The 23793-nt window shown below is 37.9% G+C and overlaps 1 protein-coding gene across 1 annotated transcript; it reads left to right on the forward strand.

The window, feature by feature from the left end:
- The first annotated feature begins 2045 nt into the window (after positions 1 to 2045).
- On the forward strand, positions 2046 to 17975 carry LOC121420139 (cyclin-dependent kinases regulatory subunit-like). The gene is made up of 4 exons (XM_041614675.1): positions 2046 to 2104; positions 6153 to 6273; positions 16770 to 16897; positions 17245 to 17975. Exons 2-4 carry the CDS (start codon positions 6203 to 6205, stop codon positions 17280 to 17282), a joined length of 237 nt encoding a protein of 78 aa, XP_041470609.1. The 5' UTR covers positions 2046 to 2104; positions 6153 to 6202; the 3' UTR covers positions 17283 to 17975.
- Positions 17976 to 23793: the final 5818 nt, after the last annotated feature.

Below are 23793 nucleotides of genomic sequence, written 5' to 3' on the forward strand. Positions count from 1 at the left end.
TTGTCTGTTTTGTTTATCATATTTACGGTATCTTAGAAGATACCCATTTTGTCAGTAACTATTGTTTCTTCAGGAAGTTTGACGTATACTAGATTTGTGCATATTTTTTTAGAATTCAAAATAATGGAAATTCATTTTATCTGTACTGAAATCCATATTGAGGGAATGTGCTTTCAGTTAAACATTTTAAAAGCGTTTCAAGGAAATGATATGATTATTTTGTGTGATCCATGCCATATTCTACTAGTGATAATGTATTTTTTTTCCATGCGTGCATATCACAATATTTTAAGGGAGAACTTTAGGGGAGTTTATTTCAGGGAGCTCTGCCACCGTCCCATGGCACTATTCCCTGAGTTAGGGGAAGTACATTCATTGGATTGGATTTTGACATATGTATATTATCAACCTGAACAAAACGTGTTTTAGTTTGTGTTTGAGGGAAACAAAGGATTTATTAAAATTATCAATTATAATTATGGTTAATCAAACAGGCAAAAGGGGTTATTAATTTTTTTTTCTTGGTTGATTAATAATATTGCACATAAATTTAGCTCCAAAGGAGTATTTGTGGCATTTCTGCATAGACTATAACTCTACAATGATGTATGTACACTAAAAGAAAAATACATTGAAATAATGAAAGTTTGTATTCCTCGAAATGAACAGACGTTATTGATGTCCAATTATTTCCTGTAACTTTAAAAAATAAAAGATCAATGTGCATGGATGATTATGATGGTGATGATGGGGATGATGGTGGTAATGATGGTGATAGTGATGATGGTGATGGTGATGATGATGATGGCAGTGGTGATGGTGTTGATGATGATGATGATGATGATGGTGATGATGGTGGTGTTGATAATGATGGTGATGATGGTGGTGATGATGACGATAATGGTGGTGGTGATGATTATGGTGATGATGATGGTGATGATAATGATAGGCTAATATTCTAAACTTTGCTTTAACACTTTATAAATATTGCCTGCGAGGCATCAATACTAAACGCCGGTGGCCCTGCGCATGATCTTGTCCCTAGATCGTTTAATTTGGTCATCGCATTGTTGATTTATTATTGATGTTAATTGATTGTTAATTTCAGTGTTTTGTAAGAAAATCTGCACCATTATATAGTCGAGAAAATTTACTAAACAAGATGTATCAGTATGGCAGTGACGGCTAAGATCGTTGGTGGACTCACTGCATCAGGAATATTGCTCATAACAGCAAAGATGTTCTAACGAGCCCATGGCATGAAGACTTAAAGGGGAAGTTCACCCTGAAGAAAAGTTTGTTGTAAAAATAGCAGAAAAAATAATAAAAAATATTGGTGAAGGTTTGAGGAAAATCCGTCAATGATTAAGAAAGTTATTAGAATTCAAAGTTTTGAATTTGTGACGTCATATGCGAGCAGCATTCCTACAAGGCGAATGGTAAAAAATATATGAAATGTCATTTTCTCAGAAAATTGAAAATGGTTTTTACTGTGCCTTTTGTATATCAATAGACAAATCATTTCACACCCGATCATAAATAGAAAACAAAATAAAGTTATCAGGAACCGTACAAAATTTGAAATTCATTGATTTTTTACCATTCGCTATGTAGGAATGCTGCTCGCATATGACGTCACAAATCCAAAACTTTGAATTCTAATAACTTTCTTAATCTTTAACGGATTTTCCTCAAACCTTCACCAATATTTTTTATTTTTTCTGCTATTTTTACAACAAACTTTTCTTCAGGGTGAACTTCCCCTTTAACTGCAAACTGCATGAGAAATAGCAGAGGTAAATTAATCTCTAGTTTTCACATAGTTGAAATTTTAGCAAATTAAAGCAGAAACAACAGATTAGTGGTTACCGTGCAATCTCTCCCTACCCCCTTATATTGCCCCTCTCCTTCCCCCTTATTGTATTCTTTGTTTTGTTTAGATACCGTCCCCGCGCTCTTGTTATAATTAGCGCGCCGAAATCAAAAAGCAAAGACTCGACCGGATCGACCTTCGCTGCCCATACTAACGCTCGCCCTCGGCTCGCCCTCGGCTCGCCCTGCAGTTCTGCATGCCGATTCTCCTTTTTCAATTCATGTGACGAAGGTAAATACTCTTAATAATTATTTTTTACATTACTCAGTGGTTTATGCTCTCCTTATCGTTAATGGGGTAATTCCATAATTTATGCTGCGCGCTTGGAAAGTATTTGGCTGCCTTGATTGACGAGCCCCTGCTTGTGCCTGGCTTTGCCTTTGCTGATTAGAACGCAGCCTGGCCTAGCCCGATGGAGCTGGTCAGGGATCCGGCTGGTCTTTGACGCGGTATCGTCTGTGTGCGTGACGTGCCTCCCGATGAAATCCCAGTGCAGCGAAGCGCGAAGGACAGGTGGTGACGAAGTTGGAAGTAATGAATGAATGGATGGATGAAAGAATTAATATATTAATGAATGAAATTAATGAGTGAGTGAGTATAATAAATGAATCGCTGCCTAATCAGTAAATTAGTGAATTAATGAATGAATAGATTATAACGAATAAATGGAATGAATGGAGAACGAATCGATCAATGAGTTAGACTTGGGTCAAGTTGGGAGACTGGAGTGAATGAATTGGAATGGAAGAAATTAAAGGGATGCTCCAGGGCCGGGCTGAGAATAATTATATCTGAGAGTTAAATAAATACTCCAAAATTCACAGAGCAAAATGCAGAAAATTTCATCAAAATCGGATAACAAATAGTGCATAGCGAAATTATTGAATTTTAAAGTTTAGCAATATTTTGTAAAAACAGTTTATATGCAAGTCGATGAATATTCATTACAGAGCTACCAAGTCTCACGCATTATGCGTGAGACTGAAGCATTTTGGACTCTTGTTCATCCCCTCAAATCTCTGTCTCACGCAACTATCACAGCCTATCCCCATGTACATTACACAATGTCTGTGATCTCACTCAGATTCACAGAATATCTCACGCATAGCTGGTCTTTGAACTTGGCATCTCTGTCATATGTTGTTTGATGATGTCACATTCCTTTTTCTTAGTTATATTATTACATGAAATCATAATTTTTTTATATTTATGTCATACATGTCAACATGTGTAAATGATGTGTCTCCATTATGATGAAATAAGTTGCAGCAATATTTAACTACTAAACTTAATCCATTGTCAATCCAATTGTTTTAGTTCTTTGTAGAAAAATGCTGACTTGACCTAAATTCATAAAATAAAATACAAAAGAACAAGTGGGGATATGACAACAGCCCACCTAATGAATAATTCATGAAGAGAAGATGTGCCTAGAACTGTTTAACCTGAATAATGCAAAAAAATATTAAATTCAGTAACATCTCTTTATTGGTTATCCGATTTTGATCAAATTTTCAGCATTTTGCTCTGTGATATTTACTCTATTTATTGAAAAATAAATAACTTAAGCCTAGAGCACCCCTTGAAGGAACGAAATTGATCGAAAATTAATGAATGAGGACTCGGCGGGGGGGGGGGGGGGGGGGGGGCACTCACATCAGTAGAGGTGCCGGTCAGAAAATTGGGTACGTACATTGTACGTCCCAGTTTACAGGGACTGTGTCAGTTTTCAAAGATTCCTCCACACAAGAAATCTAGGAAAGTGCATTCACCTATGAAGTGCCGACACTAGTCAGGTTTCATAACAGGATTATTGGAAGACGGCAAGTTGGGAAAAATAGACAGTGAACTAGTGGGATTTGAGGTCACTGAATCTTGCGTCTGTGTCCCGCAGGCGTAAGGAAAAAAAATTGTCCCCTTATAAACAAGGACAGTCTCAATTTGTCAAGACATGATTTGTCTTGGTTTATTGAGGATATCCTTGTTTTCTGGGACAATCCCAATCGACGGCGGCGGCGTCAACATCAAATCTTAACCTGAGGTTAAGTTTTTGAAATGACGTCATAACTTAGAAAGTATATGGACCTAGTTAATAAAACTTGGCCATAAGGTCAATCAAGTATTACTGAACATCCTATTAGAGTTTCATGTCACATGACCAAGGTCAAAGGTCATTTAGGGTCAATGAACTTAGACCATGTTGGAGGGATCAACATTGAAATCTTAACCTGAGGTTAAGTTTTTGAAATGTCATCATAACTTAGAAAATATATGGACCTAGTTCATGAAACTTGGACATAAGGTTAATCAAGTATCGCTGAACATCCTGCACGAGTTTCACGTCACATGACCAAGGTCAAAGGTCATTTAGGGTCAATGAACTTTGGCCGAATTGCAGATATCTGTTGAATTCCCATCATAACTTTGAAAGTTTATGGATCTGATTCATGAAACTTGGACATAATAGTAATCAAGCATCACTGAATATTTTGTGCAAGTTTCAGGTCTCATGATTAAGGTCAAAGGTCATTTAGGGTCAATGAACTTTGGCCGAATTGGGGGTATCTGTTGAATTACCATCATAACTTTGAAAGTTATTGGTCTAGTTCATTAAACTTGGACATTATAGTAATCAAGTATCTCTGAACATCCTGTGCGCGTTTCAGGTCACATGACCAAGGTCAAAGGTCAATGAACTTTGGCCGAACTGGGTGTATCTGTTGAATTACCATCATAACTTTGAAAGTTTATGGATCTGATTCATGAAACTTGTACATAAGAGTAATCAAGTATCACTGAACATCCTGTGCGAGTTTCAGGTCACATGATCAAGGTCACAGGTCATGTAAGGTCAATGAACTTTGGCCATGTTGGGGTTTTTTGTTGAATAACCATCATATCTCTGTAAGTTTATTGGTCTAGTTCATAAAAAGTGGACATAAGAGTAACCATGTATCGCTGAACATCTTGTGCGAGTTAGAGTAGTATTCAAAGTCAGCACTGCTGCTATATTGAACCGCGTGATGCAGGTGAGACGGCCAGAGGCATTCCACTTGTTTGTCAAGGTACCTCTCCTCAGTCTCCTGTACATTGGTGTACTGGACGAGCTGCTTTGATGATCCCCTTCTTCAGACCTCACCTTCAATTTCCATTCTCTTGATTCAGCGCATGACAAAAGTTCTGTTCAGAAGCCACCCTTCCCCGCCTACAAGACCCCTAATACTACTTATACAACATCTCCGTTCCAAATGGCCGAGCCTACCACACTTGTGTTAAGCGCAATCCTTGATAAAAAATAAACCCCACAAAGTAAGCTGCAAGCGCGACTTTATAAATCCCTTCATTTCATCATGCTGCAAACCCACAGGTCACCGTACCTACAGTTGTTGCAGAGCCTAGCCAGCGATCGAGGGACTCGATCAATATACAGACTTGCCAAATCTTGCGTCTGAGACGTGAGATATCCGCATTAGGGGACCCTTGCTCATCCCCCATCTCTTGATCTGCATGTATTACTGCCTATCCTCATGTACAATGCTGGTGATCCCACGCCAAGTCACAGTGCTATACCTAAAATCTCACACATCACTGGTCTTTGAACTTGGCATCTGTGCTCCAATGGCCTTTTTTTTCTGTTTACTATGGCTGGCCTTAAAGGGGAAGTGAACTGTGTGTGGTCTCTCACTGACTGTGTGCTATAAATACATAGTCTTGAAATATAAGTTTTCAGATTAAATACTACAGAGAATAAATTGACCTAGATAATTGTATTTGTATACACGTAGAGAAACTAAAATGTTTTGAGGGGAAAATTGTTTTGCTACTTGGTAACATAATTATTGTGGTATGAATAATTATTGCGGTAGTTAGTTAGCATGTTATCATTCAAATCGGTCTATATTACTAGACTACACGAGCATCATGGGTTTGGAAACTGGCCAGGTATGAGTAGTTGAGGACTCTAGAAGGGGTAATTGGTTCATATCTGCTTTAATAGATAGGTTTGACTGTATGACAAATTATGCAAGTGAAAATTCCTTTTTTATTGTTCGAAATACAAATCTGAAACAGAAATCCTCTGTCCAACTCCAATTGACCTTGGGCCTGGCAGCCACAGTGCAGCACCAGATCGACGAGGCTCTATCCCTTCAATCGTTGAATGCCAAACGTGGTACATGTAGCAGCAGCACCCATCTGATGCAGCCGGGGTTTGAAATCTGGACTTGGTTGTGAGACACGTCCAATAGGTGTTTTTTTTTTCTTTATTGTGTGTGTGCAGGTACTCGGACCACTTCTCTGTTAAAGACGTATTCAAGGTCAAAGGTCATAATGCCAACTTCTGTGATGCAGCGATTGATCTCCTACTCGGATAAGTATGAAGATGATCAATTTGAATATAGGTAAGATTGGATGTCATGTCTTTTGGTAATGTTTTTATTTTCATTTCAAATAGCTGTGTGATCACTCCCTAAAGTAGTAATTGGATATGACAGAGATCTTTTCAGCTCATTTTACAAGGCAAAAATATCAGGTACTTTCTTTTCACAAGGCACCCAATCAAAATGAATTTTGATGTAAATCCGTAAATTTGACCGATAAAACGCATCAAGCAAAAAATTATTTTTTTTTGGGGGGGGGGCTTCTAACCTACTGTATAAATCTGCAACATTTGGTAAGCTTTAACATTGATCATGAACCCATGGGGATTTCCAGGGCTCTTTTGAGGGCCAAATTGTCCCCAGCCCAAGTGTATTTTCCCCCCTGAAACACGTATTTAGTTTATTTCCTTCACACCTCGACAGTTTTGGGGCACACGGAGTAACATGATGGAATGGAATAGTGATGGGCAGGCGCGGATCCATGGGGGGGGCCGAGGGGGCCTTGGCCCCCCCCCCCTTCGGCGAAAAAAAAAGAGGGAAAGAAAGAGAAAAAGAGGGGAAGAGGGGAAAAAAGAAGAAAAAGAAGAAAGGAAGAAAAAAAGAGAGGAAAAGGGGGAAAGAAAAAAGAAAAAGAGAGAGAGGAGAGGGGAAAAGAAGAGGGGGGAGAGAGAGGAAGAGGGGGAAGGAAGAAGAGGGGAAAAAGAGAGAGGAAAGGGGGAAAGAAAAGAAGAAAAAGGGAAGAGGGGGAAGGAAGGGAAGGAAAAGAGAGAGGAAAAGGGGAAAGAAAGAGAAGGAAAAAGAGAGGGAAAGGAAAAGGAGAAAAAAAAGAGAGGGGAAGAGGGGAAAGGAAGAGAAGAAAAGGAGAGAGAGGAAAAAGAGGAAAGAAAAGGAGGAAGAGAAGAAAAGAAAGGGAGAGGGAGGAAAGAAGAGAAGAAAAAAAGAGGGGAAAGAAAAGAAGAAGGGAAAGAAAAAAAGAGAAAAAGAGGGGAAAGAAAGAGAAAAAAGAGGAAGAGGGGGAAGGAAGAGAAGAAAAAGGGAGGGGGAGGGAGAAGAAAAAAAAGAGGAAGAGGGGGAAGAGAGAGGAAAAAGAAAAAAAGGAAAGAGAGGAAGAGGGAAGAAAGAAGAGGAAAAAAGAGAGAGAAGGGGGAAGAAAAGGGGAAAGGAAGAGAAGAAAAGGGAGGGGGAGAGGGGGGAAAAGAGGAAGAGGGGAAAGAAAAAAAGAGAGGGGAAAGAAAAGAAAAAAAAGGAGAAAAGAAGAGGGGAAAGAAAGAGAAAAAAGAGGAAGAGGGGGAAGGAAGAGAAGAAAAGGGAGGGGAGGGGAGGGGGAGAAAAAAGAGGAAGAGGGTGAAAAGAGAGAGGAAAAGGGGAAAAGGAGAAAGAGGAAGAGGGAAGAAAGGAGAGAAGAAAAAAGAAAGAGAGAAAGGGGAAAGAAGAGAAGAAAAGGGGAGACGAAGAGGGAAAGGACGAGAAGAAAAAAAAAAGAGGAAGAGGAGGAAAGAAAATGATGTTCGAACCAAAAGGGCGCTGAAATGATGTTCGAAGGAATGTCAAAATGCTGTTCAAACTGGGGGCAGAATTGATGTTTGAACGGGGGGGGGGGGGGCGAATTAATGTTCGACGTAGGGGCGCCAAATTGATGTTGGAACTGGGGGGGGGGTCAAAGTGATACTCGAGCTAGGGGGGGGGGGCGAAATGGTATTCGAACTAGGGGCGCCAAATTGATGTTGGACCTACATGTAGGGGCGCCGAATCGAGTTTCGAACTAGGAGGGCGCCAAAATGATGTTCGAAGGGATGCCAAAATGATGTTCGAACTGGGGGCCGAATTGATGTTCGAAACGGGGGGGGGGGGGGCCGAAGTGATGATCGACCTACATGTAGGGGCGCCAAATTAATATTCAACTAGGGGCGCCAAATTGATGTTGGACCTACATGTAGGGGCGCCGAATTGATATTCGAACTAGGGAGGGGGGCCGAATCGATGTTCGAAGTGGGGGCGCCAAATTGATACTCGAACTAGGGAGGGGGCCCGGGCCGAATCGATGTTCGAGGTAGGGGGCGCCAAATTGATACTCAAACTAGGGGGGCGAAATGATATTCGAACTAGGGAAGGCAAATTGAGTTCGAAGGAATGCCAAAATGATGTTCGAACTGGGGGCCGAATTGATGTTCGAACGGGGGGGGGGGGGGGCAAATTGATGATCGACCTACATGTAGGGGCGCCGAACTGATATTTGAACTAGGAGGGCGCCGAAATGATGTTCGAAGTGGGGGCGCCAAATTGATACTTGAACTAGGGAGGGGGCCGAATCGATGTTCGAGGTAGGGGGCGCCAAATTGATACTCAAACTAGGGGGCGCCGAATTGATGTTCTAACTAGGGGGGCGCAAAACTAATACTCGAGCTAGGGGGGCGAAATGGAATTCGAAGGGGGGGGGGCCAAATGATCGAACTAGGGGGGCGCAAAATTGATACTCGAGCTAGGGGGGATGATATTCGAACTAGGGAAGGCAAATTGAGTTCGAAGGGATGCCAAAATGATGTTCGAAGGGGGGGGGCAAATTGATGATCGACCTACATGTAGGGGCGCCGAACTGATATTCGAACTGCCGCCTTGTTGTTGGCTCATTGTTCCATATATTGAAAGTTTGAAGTGCCTTGGCCCTGAGGTTTTTAGGCATGGCCTTGGGGATTGATGCCTTGGTCTTGGGTATTAAAGCCTTGGAGGTTTGAGCCTTGACGACAACACTGATGGACAAATTTTGAAGTTTACTTGCAAGCACTAAGAAATAAATGTTCAGAATTGAACCCCGAAGGGTTGATGCAAAATCAGCACCCTATGGGTTAAAAAATTGAACCCCTGATTTGGGGTTCAAAAATTGAACCCTGCGGTTGGGGTTCATTTTTGCACCCTGCGGGTTCAAAATTTCACCCCTAGGGGTTCAATTTAAAATTTAGGGGTGCAGTTTTGAACCCGCAGGGTGCAAAAATGAACCCCAACCGCAGGGTTCAATTTTTAAACCCCAAATCAGGGGTTCAATTTTTGAACCCATTGGGTGCTGATTTTGCCAGAACCTTTCGGGGTTCAATTTTGAACCTTTATTTTTTAGTGTGCAATATGTAAAAGAATAAATGATGCTTTCATTGTAATGGTGAAAGTTTCGGATGCGTTTTTTATTTTTTGACGAATCGTCAAATACTCAAATAACTGAAATAACTCTATGGTTTATATCGTTCCTATATTTTTTGTTTCATGTAGTAATGCGTAAAAGACAGCTATATACAGTTGATGATACAACACCTTTTCTTTTCTAACCTACAGTGGGAAATCACGTTTTATTTTTTTAACGAATTCCACTGAAAATATTACGAGGATTTACTCAGGCCTAAACTGCATTGCTATCATTTACATTTATTGTTACATCTTGAAATAGTTGATGTATACAAGATACATGGGACCTTGGAATTCATGTTTCACTAGTATTGTATGAAAGAGAGAGATAAGAACTTATCGTCCAAAATGATGCGAACTTAAGAGCATTGTTTTCATATTTATAAAGACACTGACAATAAAGTATATTTTTACAGTAATTTATCTTTAGTATCTTATATACTTTTTATATACACTGTTTACACGCATTTTGTTTCTTTTGAAAATCTATTTGGAGTATATAAAATTTGAGCAAGATTATAAGATGCATAACCTTTTGATACTTTATATGATTGTTGCAAGAGCGGAAGAGCCAATGTTTGCTGATTAGGATTGACAAGACAACTCACTGTTTTGAATGGAATTCAAGCGAATAACAAAAGATTATATAATATATCCAAACACTTACAGATGAAAGTAGGCAGTGCACTCCCAATTAGTAAATGCTGAGTGCTGACTACTGAATCTACCTCACCTTTATAATAAAAAACATGTAAATTTATATCTTTTTCAAGAATATCTTACCCAAAATAAAATATTAATTTCTTTCATGCAGAATATACAATTTAGTTATTGCACAACCAGTTTTCATACGCGGCGATACAGGGGCGTCATCCCCGTAAGATTTTTCAACCCCTGAAGCAAAAAGTAGAAAAGAAAAAAATAATGGGAGTACCCACAAGAACGAAGAATGCCTACAATGCAAGAGAGGTTTCTGTGAGAAGTAACTGAACTAGACATTACCCATTCGGCAATGGGAGTCAATATTTCGGAACGATTATTACTTGACTTGAAATTAGGGCCCCCTAAGAAATCCTGGATCCGCGCCTGGATCCCGCTCACATAATTCTAGCAGGGCCTACTCTGATGAGAAGTTAAACGAATTGAAAGCATCAAATGGTTAAAATAGAAATCGCTCGAGTTTCCCGCTCGCATCGATTATTTGTTAAAGTGATATTACATTTATTCATGAACACATCATTATAAAACCATTATTCAATTGCATCTTCTTCATGCATAGGCGGATACAGGTGGGGACCCGAGGGGCCCGGACCCCCTATTGGTAGAGCAAAAAAGGGGGGGGGAGAAAGAAAAAGGAAGGAAAAGAAAAAAGAAAAGGAGGAAGACGAATGAATAAAATAAGATGAGAGGAAGACTTGGAAAAAATATTTTATGTCACTATATAAAATTTTCGCTCGCGCTTCGCGCTCGCATTGCCTGTTAAGTGATCAAAATATCTTGTTCAACACGGAGCTTGAATATCACGTTTGGAAGTCAGTATTCAAAACATATTTCTCCTTGGAAATCGAACTTTCATTAATTTTTGTGATTTACATATTGATTTTTAAAAAGTGCTCTGTAAAATGTTAGTTTTATGGTCTGAATATTAACATTTTCCAATTGCGCTGCGCGTTCGCGAATTTGGTTTATCAGGTACCTATTATTTTCATGTATTCCACAAAGTTTTCAAAATATCCCTTTTCAGGTCTGATTATCAAAACGCATCAGCTAGCGCGAGTATGCTTGCATTTTTGATTGGCAGGTAATGTATGTCTCAATATTGATTGTATAACAAACTACTTAAAATCCCCTTTTCATGACAGTTTATCAAAAATTTCTGATCGCGATTTGCGCTCGCATTAATGGTTAAAAATATATCAACTAATTAATGATGCATCCTATTCATGAATAAAAAGGTGCTTGAAATGTTCAGTGTTCAGGCCATAATATCAGATTCCGCGCCCTCATTATGCATTAATATTAAGATTTAATAATTAAATTGTCACTTTTGTTTTATCTCGCGCTTAGCAAGATGAATAGGAAGATATATAGTCATCATATTCATATGATAACATGTCCTAAGGATGTCAAGGTCCTATGTCTCAAAATTAAAGTAATAATGAAACATATCAGCTCTTTATCAAGTGCGATTTATATCCACCTTACAAGTTTCCTACAAAGTGTTTGAAATATCAGATCGGAATATCAAATATTTTAAGCTCGCGCTTCGCGCTCGCTTTTATTTTCATGATAAAAGATTGTTTAGAATGCCTAGATTCTAGGTGTAAATCTGAAACACGCGCGCGCATTTTCATTCAGTTATCCAGTTTCAGATCACAATATCGAAAAATTCTGCTCGCCCTTTGTGCTCGTATTAGGAAGATCCCCTTTCTCATGATTTACAAAACACGAATAGAGTTTCCCGTTCAAGGTCGAAATCTCGATTTTTTTACGCTCGCACTTCGCGCTCGCATAATTTGATTGTGAAATATGTAATGTCTTCATGGCTAAATGCAAGCAGTCCTTAAAAGGCACTTTTCGATCAGTTCAAAACGCACTTCGCGCTCGCATCAATTTTTTAGTTACATAGCTATCTTGTTCATGATTACAAAAACTGATTAAAGTTTTCCATTCTTTATGTAGAAATGTCAAAAATTTTGAGCTCGCGCTTCGCGCACGTATTTATTTGATTGTGAAATATGTAATGTCTTCATGGCAAAATGCAAGCAGTCCTTAAAAGGCACTTTTCGATCAGTTCAAAACGTATACAAACATTTTCTGCTCGCGCTTTGCACTCGCATTACTCATCTTTTTCATGATTTAGGAAACATGAATAGAGTGTCCCGTTCTAGGTCTAAATCTAGAATTTTTCCGCTCGCACTTCGCGCTCGCATCAATTGATTTGATTTGATTTATTGTTTTCTTCTGCATCCATAACATTCGTATAATACATTTTTCACAACATAAAAACATAAAATGTTAGCACTTTTGGCATGAATCATAAATAATGAGTACTAAAAAAATAATTCCAGGCAAAAATGATTAACTATATGATATTCACAATTTGCAGGAGGATTGTCATCATAAGCAGATTGCTTGAAAAAATGACAATCCCAAACTTATACTAACTGAATTAATACATTTATAAAGCAGAATTGGCATATATTTTCAAATACGAAACATGAATTCATGCAATGTTATAGTATGAAGATGAAGATGATAAAGCTAAGGGTGACGGTGATATGATGATGATGTTGATGATGATTATGATGATGATGATGGCCATGGAGATGATGGTGGTCATGATGAAGATATTGGTAATGACTAAATCGAAGGAGGAATAAATTCACGATAAAAAGGATATGACACAAAAATTTTACTTCTAATATTCTGATAATAACATAGATTTAACGTTTGCCTTAAATGAGTAAAGAGACGAAGATTGTTTTACAGACTCTGCTGGTAGAGAGTTACACAAATCTGGACCATGGTGTCTTATGGATTTCTGCGCAATAAGCAGTTTGGGGTTGATTAAATGAAAATTTGAAGTTACGGGTAGGGTATGAATGAATAGATGTATTCAGAGAATAAAAATTGTGGAATGAAGGTAGGTGGGAGCATGTTATTTACGTACTTAAACATAAGTAGTAAACTTTGAAGTGTATTTATGTCAAATACTGCATTAGAGTCTTTAGTTTATGGAATAATGGATTTGTGTGTGATAAATATTGGGAATCAGTACAGATTCGAATTGCTTTTTCTGTAATTAAGTAAATTGTATTAAAGTTTTCCATTCTTTATGTAAAAATGTCAAAAATTTTCAGCTCGCGCTTCGCGCTCGCATTGTTTAATTGATGAAATACGTAATGTCTTCATGTCTAAATGCAAGCAGTCCTTAAAAGGCACTTTTCGATCAGTTCAAAACGTATACAAACATTTTCTGCTCGCGCTTTGCACTCGCATTACTCATCTTTTTCATGATTTAGGAAACATGAATAGATTGTCCCGTTCTAGGTCTAAAACTACAATTTTTCCGCTCGCACTTCGCGCTCGCATCAATTGTTTAGTTATACTGTATAGTTATCCTGTTCATGATTACAAAAACTGATTATTAATTTTTCCATTCTTTATGTAGAAATGTCAAAAATTTTCAGCTCGCGCTTCGCGCTCGCATTAGTTGATTAATGAAATTTGTAATGTCTTCATGTCTAAATGCAAGCAGTCCTTAAAAGGCACTTTTCGATCAGTTCAAAACGTAAACAAACATTTTCTGCTCGCGCTTTGCACTCGCATTACTCATCTTTTTCATGATTTAGGAAACATGAATAGAGTGTCCCGTTCTAGGTCTAAAACTACAAATTTTCCGCTCGCACTTCGCGCTCGCATCAATTGTTTAGTTATACTGTATAGCTATCCTGTTCATTATTACAAAAACTGATTATTAATTTTTCCATTCTTTATGTAGAAATGTCAAAAATTTTGAAGCTCGCGCATCGCACTCGCATTATTTGATTAATGAAATATGTAATGTCTTCATGTCTAAATGCAAGCAGTCCTTAAAAGGCACTTTTCGATCAGTTCAAAACGTATACAAACATTTTCTGCTCGCGCTTTGCTCTCGCATTACTCATCTTTTTCATGATTTAGGAAACATGAATAGAGTGTCCCGTTCTAGGTCTAAAACTACAATTTTTCCGCTCGCACTTCGCGCTCGCATCAATTGTTTAGTTATATACTGTATAGCTATCCTGTTCATGATTACAAAAACTGATTAAAGTTTTCCATTCTTTTAATATGTAGAAATGTCAAAAATTTTCAGCTCGCGCTTCGCACTCGCATTATTTGATTAATGAAATATGTAATGTCTTCATGTCTAAATGCAAGCAGTCCTTAAAAGGCACTTTTCGATCAGTTCAAAACGTATACAAACATTTTCTGCTCGCGCTTTGCACTCGCATTACTAATCTTTTTCATGATTTAGGAAACATGAATAGAGTGTCCCGTTCTAGGTCTAAAACTACAAATTTTCCGCTCGCACTTCGCGCTCGCATCAATTGTTTAGTTATACTGTATAGCTATCCTGTTCATGATTACAAAAAGTGATTATTAATTTTTCCATTCTTTATGTAGAAATGTCAAAAATTTTCAGCTCGCGCTTCGCGCTCGCATTATTTGATTAATGAAATATGTAATGTCTTCATGTCTAAATGCAAGCAGTCCTTAAAAGGCACTTTTCGATCAGTTCAAAACGTAAACAAACATTTTTTGCTCGCGCTTTGCGCTCGCACTACTCATCTTTTTCATGATTTAGAAAACATGAATAGAGTGTCCCGTTCTAGGTCTAAATCTAGAATTTTTCCGCTCGCACTTTGCGCTCGCATCAATTGTTTAGTTATACTGTATAGCTATCCTGTTCATGATTACAAAAACTGATTAAAGTTTTCCATTCTTTATGTAGAAATGTCAAAAATTTTCAGCTCGCGCTTCGCGCTCGCATTATTTGATTGTTGAAATCTTTAACGTCTTCATGGCTAACTGTATGCAGTCTTTAACAGGACTGGTAGGCCTACCTTTCCAATCAGTTCAAAACGTTTATCAAAAATTTATACTCGCGCTTCGCGTTCGCAGTATTGCAGGCACATCTTTTTTCAGAATGTTCAAATTTTAGGAAAAATGCATACAATTTCAAAAAAAAAATTGCTCGCGCTTCGCGCGGTCATTATAAAATATTGGATTATGATATTATACATTTATGTTGATTTAGAGAATAAAGCTAAGAGGTGACTTATAGGACTACCCCCTTCAAAGAAACAAACGAAAAAAAAATCTTCGAGCGGCCGATCGGGGAAAATGTGGCCCCTTTATTGGCGAAGGCTGAATCCGCCCCTGATTCATGTGCTTATGAAATAAGATAATTCAACATGCATTTAAGGCACTTATGATTGCCTGGGGGAGGGAGGGGCCGCCATTGGCGGCGGAAGCCAAAAAATGTAGGGGGTGTGCACTTGAATTTTTGGGATGGACACAGGTACAAAATTGGACAAGCGCCCCCCAAAAAGGTTATCAACCTAAATTTTAGGAGTTGCTAAACCAAAAATTTTTGACAAGCAAAAAAAAAAAAAGGCCATCAACCTAGGGGGGGGGGGACAACACACGTTTCAGGGGGAGTCCACGTGAATTTAGGGGGGAACCAGGAAAACAAATTGCCCAGCAAAAAAAAAAAAAAAAAAGTTTATCATAAACAAATTTAGGGGGGACCGTCCCCCGTCTAAAATTTAGGAGGGGACACGTCCCCCCGCTTCCGCCGCCTATGGGGGCCGCCATTTTTCCGAAAAGTACACAGGGGCGCCAAAATCAGGTCGAATTTGGGCCCCCCTCCCTTCGAAATCCTGGATCCGCGCCTGGTGATGGGGACTTTGGGGGGGGGGATTTACCAAAACTAATGATTGCCTTTAAGGGTTAGTATTGATGAAAATGGCAGTATAATTTATATTAGAATGTACATGTTTATCACACAATGTCAGAAAGTGGGTAGATCACATTTGGACATGTGAAGATAAAGGAAGATGCATTGTTTACAAATTCTTTAACCAATATTACGTATTATAACTATTTGATGATTAGTAGTAATATTTTTTCTTGATGTTTTTCTCCCTCTGTTTATTTCACAAGCTATTATTTTTCTGTAGCATTCCTTTGGCAGTTTGTGTGTCTTTCACGTTTGTAGAAGGTGTCCAAGGCCCTGTAAGTGTAATGTAAAGCTTAGCGATGGATCAGAGGCTGATTTCTGGGATTGATCATACACAATAGTCTATGCTATCAATCGTAGAAATCGGTTCCATGATCAATCACAAAGTTTTTTGTTACCTGGGTCATTTAAGGCGAACATTCCAGCCCGTTTCATAAAGCTGTTCGTAAGTTAAGAGCGACTTTAAGTACGACTGGTGATCCTTTTGGGGGGTAAGTGGCAATACACCACAATGTTCACTGGCAATGGTTTAGGGCTCAAAAAGGATCACCAGTTCTTTAAAGCATTGAACCAACATCAAATTGTTATGTTTGGCACTGTGTAAATTACGTACAGCTTTATGAAACGGCTCCCAGGCTTGTACCGATGTGGCTTTTTCACTCCTCTGATGGCTGGGGCAATCTTCCTGGCCGCTTTGGTTGCCAACTGGTTTCGGGGAGCCTTGCCATGGTTGGTTATACTTGTCTGATATTGATTTGAAATATGCTGACCTTTTGAGCAGTAAAATACATGTAAGTTTACTTGAAACTAATTTCTTGTTCTTTTTTTTGGGTGCTAGACATGTTGTCCTGCCGACAGAGCTTGTGAAACAGGTCCCCAAGCTTCACCTGATGACGGAGACGGAATGGAGGAATTTAGGAGTCCAACAAAGCCCCGGATGGGTGCATTACATGATACATAACCCAGGTGAGTTAGATGTATGATAGAGTAACAAAAGTCCAATTTAATTTGTTAACATCCCATCCTCAAAAGTAACATGAATGAACATATGTAAGATATAGAAATAAAAAAATAATCATAGTTTTACATTATTGTTTTTATACTGAAAATACATGTCATTCACTGCAACAACGTTAATAGAAAACATGCCAAACTGGGAATGGGTTGAAATAATTATCAGGGAATTTTTAAAACTTCATCAGGAAAAAATCAGGGAATTTTGTTTTCTTGAAAAGCTAAGAGCCCTGTATTATTGTCTATTGAATTAAATTACAAAATTGTTATGTTTTTCATTTTTTTTTCTCTCTCATCAGAGCCACACATCTTGTTATTCAGGAGACCGAAACCTTGATCGTAACCAAGCAAGGTGCCGTAGGCTTCAACTTTGATATAAGGAATAATGTGAACTTCTGTAATATGGACTTCAGATAGACTTTGCTTTCCTTCTTTTGGAGTTTGACGTTCTGTAGGTTCTGACTAAACTGCTCATCTTGGTATCGTATTCTAGATCCAATGAAGACAGTTGTACAATAACGACTAGAAAGCTTAAGATAGTTTTGCAGCATTGCAATTGAGTGTGACTTCTTGCAATTTGGTGAATCAGAGAGCTCTAGGGTTTTTCATAAAGCTGTTCGTAAGTTACGAATGACTTTATGAATGACTTTATGAATGATTGGTGATACCTTCTTGGGTTCTATAATCTATTCCTCATTCATTTCATGTAGCAAAAGAAGGTATCAGCAGGAAACACCCAACTGTTCGTAAGTTACAAGTGAGTTTACAAACAACTGGTTGCCCTTTCTTAGGAACTAAAATCGACGCTAATGGAAGTCCGGTGTGCATGACTTACTGCAAGAAAGGATCACCATTCATTTGTAGAATAACTAACAACCATCTTTATGAAACACCCACCAGGGGCCCGTCATACAAATACTTGCGATTTATCCGATTAATCGTAACTTTGGAAAGCCTGCAAAGTCAACATATAAAATGGATGTTTGCTCAATTTTTTTTCTAGATATGAATTCATATCCATGAATTAATTGATTTGTTGACAGTTTGGTGTGTTCTCCTTTGTTTACAAGGGACATTTTGCACATTTCCTGTAGAAAAATTATGACACTGATGGATTTCCATAGTTATAATTGATTGGATCAATCGTAAGTCTTTGTAAGACGGGGCCCAGGTGTATTGGACAAAGATTTGCATTGCATTTAATAGCAAAAGTACAATTTTATGAGACAAATAGTTATTTTCATTTTGAGATGATTTAGCAACTTCTTCCAGAGAACCGGTTCTGTTGACTGAAAGGCATGACCTCAAATGAACATGTTAGACATAGGTACACTTAATAATATTCTGGATAGAAGAGTGGAGATTTCTTTCACAGCTTGTCATTGGGTGTTGTAAATTTCAAATTTGTTGGGATGACAGGCTATTGATTGATATATGTAACGAGTACCGATTAATGGCGCAATCACGTGCATGAAATAAAGTGTAAATGTAGAAAATACATTGTAAGAAGGTTTTTTCAAGCTTCCATTTTATTGTAGTTGTATCATGTATGTATATACAGAGGAGATCATGTATGATTTGATAAAGTTTTTATTGCTCGAATCTCGTTCCCTCACTGCACAGTAGCAATATTATTTATAGCTAGTCATTGTCTATTTTTTATCTCTTTATTGAATTGTAAAACTTTTATGGACGAATGGGCCTTGAAGGATTTACGTGCTATTTTTTTTTTGTTCATGCATATGTAGAAGTAGTTCGTGTTTTATGTCTGGATGTCAGTCACATGTTTCCTTAATGTTTTATGTATACACATGTAATCATGCTTATGTTCAGTAGGCCCTATTTTATCAGTTTTACTTCAGTGACATGATTGAAATCAATCTTATATACCCGGCTGATTTTATGACAAGCACTTGTTTAACCTTTAATGTGACTTCAAGAAAATTTGACTTAAGACATCAATTCTCTATATTGGAACATGAAATATGTCCTAATTGTTTTCTTTTTTAATAGTACAGTATTTACCTTTTATATATTGCTCCATAAATGAAATGATGTTCATGTTGGTGTATGCAGATTTATAATGACAAAATAAATATTTTCAAAAAATGATAAAAGTGATATTGAGAAAAGTTTCTAAAAAAGAGTTGTTTGTATTTGGTACCAGTGATGGTGAATGAGAGCCAGAGAAAGTGAGGGGGAGAGAGAGAGAGGTGAAGAGAAATGGGCAGACATGGGCGGGAGAGAAAGAGACAGAAGGCGGAGAGGGGGTATGGAATAGGGGAGTGTTTAATCAACATTTATGGTCTGAAAAGTTGGATCTGACAGCTATCCCCTATCCTGATTGGCTGAGAAGCACTGTTACTATGGTAACAGTCGGATAAACTCCTTTCATGAAACATTCCCCAGGAAGAGATAAACGAGTGTCCTAATCATGGGTTAAGGGAGATGAGAGAGAAAATATAATATAGCGCTTAATACAAATGTTTCTTAAGTGCAGCATACAGTTACCCCAGCTTTAGCACGGCTATCCTGATCAGATGCTCGTGAATTCAAGGAATTCTTTCCTGCCCGGTACCCATTTACTACACGGGCCCGTTGCAGAAAGAGTTGCGTTTAAACGCAACTTCAAAAAATCAATCGCAAGTCCCAAGTGAGCGCTGTTGATTGGTTGAAAATCAAGTTGCGATTGATTGCAACTCTTCTTGCAACGGGCCCCTGGGGCCTGTTGCATAAAACTTTTTACCTGAGAAAACTGGTAAAAACTGAAAACTAAGGTTAATCTGATTTCTGCCATTGACTTTAACACAGGCCAAAAACTCTGGTAAAAACAACCTGAGTTTTCTCAAGTAAAAAGTTTCATGCAACGGGTCCCAGGGTGGAGAGTGGCAAACGTAGATAAACACTTGCCAAAGGACACTAGTGCTGTTGTGGGATTTGAACCCCGGATCTTGTGGTTCGAAGTCAGGAGACCTATCCACTGAGCTACAACACCTCCACAAAATCAAATAAAGTCAAATTCAAAATCTATGCCACGCTCTACTCTTATCCTTTACAGATTTTTCTTTACATCACCCCATGTATACTGCTACTTGTCTCTCTTATTTTCTTTGTTCTCTTCTCCGCAAATTTATTTTTATGTCTCTCATATTTCACTTGTAACTCGTGCCCCCTCTCTATATTTGCTTATTCTTACCAATTACTATTTCTCCTCTCTCTCACTCCCTATTTTTCTCATTCTTTCCTCTCGCCTCAAATTCTCTCTCTCCTCCCACACTCCCTCTTTTTCCAATTCTCTCTCCCACCTCTTCCTCTCCTGTTCTCCCCTTCTCGCACTCCCTCGTTTTATTATTCTCTCTCCATGCAGTGCACACACCCCCTTCTCTCATCATGAATCATTAGAAAATTCCTATTTCATAAATAATAAATGGGGCAGCTGCTCGTATGTGACATCACAAACAAAAAAAAACGCTGAAAATTCTGGTCATTAACTTTCTTACTAAATCTTGAATGGATTTTCCTCAAATAATAATAGCAGGGCCCACTGGGAGAACGGTTTCCAGAACTGAAGTGGATACCCTGGGTAAGTATACTGTTATTATTATTAAACCTTCACCAATATTTTTATTATTTTTTTCTGCTATTTTTACAATAAAATTTTTGTCAGGGTCAACTTTCCCTTTAACTGCTTCTGATCATTAACTTGAAGAATAACAAAATCATCGCACACACATTTAAAATCTTTATTTTTTATTCAGTCATTGAAACAGGATCATAACACATTCATACAAGATTTGTACTCATTTAGAATTGTGCAAGAAATATTGAAAAATTAAACAGATATGAAAAAGTACATGAAAAAAGGGCCACAAGATCAAATGAATACTAGTGGGCTTGATTGCCAAGGGAATAAATTAGGAGTGGATTAATACTAATAATGTTGCAAAAAAGCAAAATCTGCATGAGAGAATGCAATCAATTTTCTGGAAAAATACATGGGGCACAGGGTGAATTCACCCCCCGAAATGCCCAGAAGAATATGGGTACTGGAAAACTAAAAAAAAAAAGTACCCTGGAGATTCCCATAGGGCTCAGTATAAACTGGAATACATTGTAACAGCATATGGCTGGTGAACTTGCAAAGTAGCCCAGGGAAAAAAAAATTCTCCTGGTTTTTCCAAAAATATCTAAAAATTTCCCCATATGCCTTTAACTACTTTGCTTTATTCAAGGCCTAAGGTCTTGTGTTTTGGCTTGCTTCCATACATTTCAACACACAAGAAGATTTTCAAAAGATGAGATAATCCTCAAATATAAGAATGTTCAAATAGATATTATATTGACAATGATGTGAAATGTTTGCTTGAAATTTACATTTTCTAAGGTTCACATGAATTTATTTCTTTTTTAAAATTCAAGTCAAGTTTTTGTTCCTTTCATCTTTAGCAGCTGGAGCTATAGCCGGGGTAATAAATAGTGCGTCATGGAAGAGGCAGCTAGATTAATCAGCGCGTCATAAATGCTTTTCACATACAACTATGAATTACAATATAGAATCATCACAACACAAATAATAAAGTATTCAGAACAAATATAAATCTATGGTCAAATTCACATGAAAATAGTATAAACATAACAATATTTGTTTCCAAAAGACACATAATGCATACCACTTCTTTTCAACAATATATATATCTATTTACACATATTTACAAAATGGATGGATTATCTGATAAATACAAATGCTGGCTTTGCCCAGGTTATATCAACTCTCTGGGCACAACACACAGATATAGAGGACAATACACATAAGACAAAATAAAGTTAAACTGAGTGAGTCGGAAAAACACTTTACACCTTGAAAATTGCAAGCAGGGAAAGTGAGTTCCAAGTAAGTGATTTTTTTCCCTTTTTCTTAAAGGAACAAAAGACGTTATGCTTAAGAAATTCCCAATTGCCATCAACTCGCAGATGAGTTCATTGCTAACCCCTCCCTTTAATAAAGGTCAAGTCCACCTCAGAAAAATGTTGATTTGAATCAATAGAGAAAAATCAGACAAGCACAATGCTGAAAATTTCATCAAAATCGGATGTAAAATAAGAAAGTTATGACATGTCAAAGTTTCGCTTATTTTTAACAAAATAGTTATATGAACGAGCCAGTTACATCCAAATGAGAGAGTCGATGATGTCACTCACTATTTCTTTTGTTTTTTATTGTTTGAATTATACAATATTTCAATTTTTACGAATTTGATGATTAGGACCTCCTTGCCTGAAGCACAAAATGTTAAAATAATGAAATTCCACGTGTTCAGGGAGGAATGAAACTTCATTTCACATGACAATGACGAGAAAATCAAAATATTTCATATAATAAAATACAAAAGAAATAGTGAGTGAGTGATGTCATCAGTTCCCTCATTTGCATACCGACCGAGATGTGCATATAACTGTTTTGTGAAATGAAGCGAAACTTCAAAATGTCATAACTTTCTTATTTTACATCCGATTTTGATGAAATTTTCAGTGTATTGCTTGTTAAATTTTTCTCTTTTTATTCAAATCAAGTTTTTGTTGGGGTGGACTTGTCCTTTAAAGCTTGGTATCAATGACAGACGCTAGTATTCTATAATAAAGTTGCTCTAGGCCAATCAGCTATCAGAATTTCAATAGCTTCTCGTAACTTGTCATTGTGAAACCAGTGACATGTCTGGGTCTCGTCTTCCGAAGATTAGCGATTGATCCGATCAACTTCAACTACATGGAAATCCATCATTGTCATAATTTTTCCTACAGAAAATTTGCACAATGTCCTTTGTAAACAAAGAGGAACACTAAATTGTTAAAGCAACAATAATAATAACAACGATAATAATAGCTATATTTTATATAGCGCTTTTTGCCCGAGGATACAAAGCACTTGCTATTGATACCCCGGCTTTACCTCTAGCTACCATCATCGGGGCTCAGTGCATGCAAGGAATTAATCCTGCCGGGTACCCATTCACCTCACCTGGGTCGAGTGCAGCACAGTGTGGATAAATTTCTCGCTGAAGGAAAACACGCCATGGCTAGGATTCGAACCCACAACCCTCTGCAAGGCGAGAGCCAGTACCACTGGACCACGACGTGCCCATGCAAGGAACACGTGAGTGTTCATCATCGTCTAAGAAAGATTTTGAACAAACATGCACTTTTGACGTTGGCGTTGCTGGCTTTCCATAGTTGTGGTTGATCGGATCAATGGTGACTTTTTGTAAGACAGTCTTCTGATGGCTCTTTGGCTTGTACACTAACCTAGCATCGACTGAAATTTGTTTCTGACAGTTACTTGTAACATGTTGATAACACATCATTTATTCATGAACTGAGAACACACGCATAGCAGTGTGCTCTACACTGCTTTCCTTACATCCTTGTAATACAGGTAAGCTTGCCTAAAAAGTTGAATCTCTTAGGACAACACGTGCAACTTGGACAAAACTCATATGCGGATCAATAAATAACACATGCTTTGCATAATCTGGGAAGCCTTTCATGAAACAAATACATGTAGTCAGTGATTTTCATTAACTATTGTTATAAGCTACTGAAATCCTTGCATCTGATTGGCACAATGCAATTTTGTCAGTGAAAATCATTGAAGAGATGTTTTGTGAAACACTCCCCTGTTACGTTTTGAAAATTTCCAAAGTGCCATACAATGAACAAGCCGATAAGCAGACAACACTACAAATCTACATAGACACTAGATAATTTACATCACACAGACATTCTTCAAATTTTTGTACAGCTCTATAGACAAATCAAGGTGAAAGCTGTGATGACTATTTTTTGCTGCAGTG

The sequence above is a fragment of the Lytechinus variegatus genome, chromosome 8 (assembly GCF_018143015.1).
Source record: "Lytechinus variegatus isolate NC3 chromosome 8, Lvar_3.0, whole genome shotgun sequence".
NCBI classification, from domain to species: domain Eukaryota; kingdom Metazoa; phylum Echinodermata; class Echinoidea; order Temnopleuroida; family Toxopneustidae; genus Lytechinus; species Lytechinus variegatus.